The sequence below is a fragment of the Nannospalax galili genome, unplaced genomic scaffold (genome assembly GCF_000622305.1).
Source record: "Nannospalax galili isolate Female #2095 unplaced genomic scaffold, S.galili_v1.0 scaffold38, whole genome shotgun sequence".
NCBI lineage: Eukaryota > Metazoa > Chordata > Mammalia > Rodentia > Spalacidae > Nannospalax > Nannospalax galili.
Genome location: NW_008342636.1, coordinates 3217257 through 3220953, shown reverse-complemented (window position 1 = coordinate 3220953; position 3697 = coordinate 3217257). Strand labels below are relative to the sequence as shown.

General features: G+C 50.3%; 1 protein-coding gene across 3 annotated transcripts in view; it reads left to right on the top strand.

Moving 5' to 3' along the window:
* The first annotated feature begins 2459 nt into the window (after positions 1-2459).
* Positions 2460-3697, top strand: part of Snx2 (sorting nexin 2) — a 59359-nt gene continuing 58121 nt past the window's right edge. The window contains exon 1 of one of the 3 annotated variants that reach the window (XM_017799552.2): positions 2460-2678. In XM_017799552.2, the coding sequence (XP_017655041.1) occupies positions 2571-2678 (108 nt within the window). In that variant the 5' untranslated portion in view covers positions 2460-2570. The remainder of the gene's footprint in view (positions 2679-3697) is intronic. The other 2 variants (XM_008838735.3, XM_008838736.3) reach the window with 2 other exon arrangements.

The window sequence follows — 3697 nt, the reverse complement described above, 5'->3', positions numbered from 1 at the left end:
CCAAAAGAAACTTAAATAGTTTCACTTAACCTAAAACTTTTCACTTAACCTGAAACCCATTACTTTTTTTTGATTGTTTTTCATTTTAAGCCTCATACATATTTAAGAAAATATTATTTTCTTCAAAAAAAAAAGTCAGAATGAGATCTCGTTTGATCAAAGCCACTGCTCTCATCACCTCACTCTCCAAGAGCCATGTTTAAAGATATAGTTTCCCCTGGGTCTCCCCTGGACCTACTGTTCTGACTGTCTACATATTCTTCCACCCACAGGTGCTAACTTTACTTTTTTTAAAGACAGAGTCTTGCTATGTAGACCAGGCTGGCCTCAAACTCAGAGATTCACCTGCCTCTGCCTCCTGAGTGCCAGGATTAAAAGTATATGGCTGCCACATCTGGCTACCTTTACTCTTTTCACTGTCTTCCAGAGCCCTGATATTTTTGCAAACGAATGTTTAAAAATCAACAAATTCTCCCCAGAAAGTTCCCTAACTTTTCTTACCATGAGTATGCTTTGCACTCCTGTACTTTAGAGATCCCCTATTTCTGCCTCTACAATCCTGAGGTTACAGGTGACCACCACAATACCAACATGTCATTCTGTGTCAGAAGTACAGTTTGTGCCAGGTTCCAAATATATCCCTATACAATCTTGTGTGTGTGTGTGTGTGTGTGTGTGTGTGTGTGTGTGTGTGTGTGTATGAATTTAAGACAAGGTCTCAAAAAGTTCAGGCTGGCCTCAAAGTCATTAAGCAGATGAGCTTCTTCCTCTCAAGTGCTGGGAATGGCTGGGTGAGGTGGCACACACTTTTAATTTCAGTGCTAGAGGCAGAGAGGCAGGCAGATCGCTGTGAGTTTAGGGCTAGCCTGGTCTACATAAGAAGTTCCAGGCCAGCTAGAATTACATGAGACCCTGTGTTCCCCCCCCAAAAAAAATATCAAGTGCTGGGATTACTGGTATGTGCCATGTTGCCAAGGTAACTAGTCTCTATTACAAGCAGCATAACTGATGTTTCACCTATTGTATGTAGTTCACTAAAGAAGTTAGTGAGTTAAGCTGTGGCAGAGGGGAGACCAGGGAATGTGAGCTTGGTGCTCTTATCAACCAGCCACTGATTTTCTTGTCAGTTCTCCTTCCTCCCTCTCTCCCCAGTGCTGGAAATCAAACTCAAAAACTTGAGCATGCTACACAAGTGTTTGACACTGAGCTATACACTCAAATTCCGGCCTTTCTGACTCTTGAAAAATATAGCCTTGGCATGCTGGCTCACACCTTTAATCCAAGTTCTCAGGAGGCAGAGGCAGGAGAATCTCTGTGAGTTCAAGACCAGGCCAGTTAGGCCTACGCAGTGTGATCCTGTTTAAAAAAAAAGTAAAAATATTGTGAGACTTTGTTGGCATGTTGGTGGATGGCGCACACTTGTGAGGAGGCAGGCAGACCACGAAAATCATGTGGCAAGGCCAACCTGGCTTCACAGTGAGCTATTCTTTCACCCACTTCCAAAAAAATCCCCTCCTTAAAACTGGGACAAAAATATTGCAACAATGTACAGAGAACAAATGATTCATGGACCTTTTTGGTTTTGTTTTTGAGACAGGATTTCATGTAGCCCAGGCTGTCCTTGAACTCCTTGAGCTTCTGATCCTTCTTCCTCTACTTCCCAAGTGCTTGATTTACAGACATGGGCCACCACATCTAGTTTTTTATATAACCCTATGCTGGGGATGGAACCCAGGCCTTCATGCATTCTGGGCAAACACGCTACCAACAAAGGGACATGTGCCACCATGACCCTTTTATTATCTAGAGCTGCACTAATAGATAACCACTAGTCATACAGAGCTATTTAGATATAAATTAACTAAAATTAAATGAAAAACAGCGCCTCACACTAGCCACATTTAAATATACAGCGGTCCCATGTGAACACTGGCTACTACTGGACAGCACAGCTAGAGAATGCCTTCATTATGTCCCAAGGTTCTTTTTGACCCCTCTAGCAACATTTGGGTTTTTCCCCAATATTGTCGTGCCTAAATTCTTCTACTTCCTAAACTGACAGCGTCAACAGAAATCATTTGGCCTAGTCCTGTGGCAACAAGTATAAGATCATGGGATTCTTTTTTTAAACAAATTCTTGCACATTGGGTCACATCAGCCAGCAGGAAGCTAGGAGGCACAGACCTAGACCCACAGGCTGGAGAAGCATCGGAGGGGCGGGGCCTCGCGGGCCCTCAGCCGGGGGAGGGGCCTCTCGCCGAGCCTCAGCTGGAGGCGGGGCCTCTAAGGACCCTCAGCCCGGGTCAGGGCTTCACCGGGGCCTCAGCCGGGGGCGGAACCTCTGAAGAACCCAATGGGGGCGGGGCCTCGCGGGGGCCTCAGCAGAAGGCGGGGTCTCTAAGGAGCCTCCGCCGGGAGCCGGCCCCGAGGGGCGGGACCTGGAGAGGCCGGCCTGGAGGCGGGCGTGCCAGGACGCGGGCGTGCCCGTGGGTCGGCGCGCCAGCCCAGCCTTGCGTGCTCACGTGACAGGTCTGCTAGGCCCCGCTCCGCAGTCGTCCGGGCGAGCGAAGATGGCGGCGGAGAGGGAACCTCCTCCCCTAGGCGACGTGAAGCCCACCGACTTTGAGGAGCTGGAGGACGGAGAGGACCTGTTCACCAGTACTGTCTCCACCCTGGAGGTGAGCTGCGGTTGCGCCTCTGCTCGGAGCGTCTCACCTTTGCTGTCTTCCCGCCGCTGCGACTTGTCCCTCCCCACCCCCGGGGTTGGCGGGGCCGGGTCGGGGTGACACCTGTGACGCGGGCCCACCTCAGGCGCCTGTCAACGGGGCCGGGGCTGGTCTGGGCGGCGAGGCCTCCTCCGAGAGCAGCCTGCGGGCCGAGCTCGTCCTCCGGGGTAGGAACCCACGGACGGAGCATCGCGGCGCTGGCCGGTTCCCCGGCCTTCCCCTCCAGGCCGGTGCTGAGCTTGTCTGGTTCCCGGTGGTTCCCGAGCCCTCGGGAGGTGTGCCGTGGAGGGAGCCGGGAACTGAGCGGAGCGGAACTGCGGGCCTGGGGAGATCTGGGTGCGCGCTCCACTGCCGCGGTCCTCCGTGGACTGCCAGCCCTCTTGGAGGTAGGAGCCTCTGTTTGGGACTTTTAAGCAGGTAGAGTGCATTGGTGTTTCTAGACTTATGGGAGATAGGATCGCATGAAGCCCAGGCTGGCCTCGAACTTGCCATGTAGCTGGGGATGGCTTTGAACTCCTGATCCTCCTGCCTCCCCCTCCCAAGTGCCTAGATTAACAGGCGTGAGCTACTCCCTTGGTTTGTAAAATACGAAGTCGAAGAAGGGAGTAGTCCAGGAAACTGTTGTTTTTTTGTTTTTTTGTTGGGTTTTTAAGTTACCAGGAAAGAAATAGAAACAGATCTCCACTCCTTTTTCCTCTTTTCTCGCATGGTCAGCGATCTCTGTAGCTGTGTTCCTGTTTTGTCACAGGAAACACACTGAGCTTGACTGCAATAGAGCTCGCCTATATTGAATTCACTTTTGAATTGCTTTGCACATGCACTTTAAGCCCTAATTTTAAGTGTACGTGTTAGAATGTAAGCACAGTTCTCAAGTGTTTACTTCAGCTCCAGTTTTTGAAACATTTTTATTGCATTTAGAGTGTGTGTGCGTGTGTGTGCATGCGTGTGTGTGTGTGTGTGTGTGTGTGTGT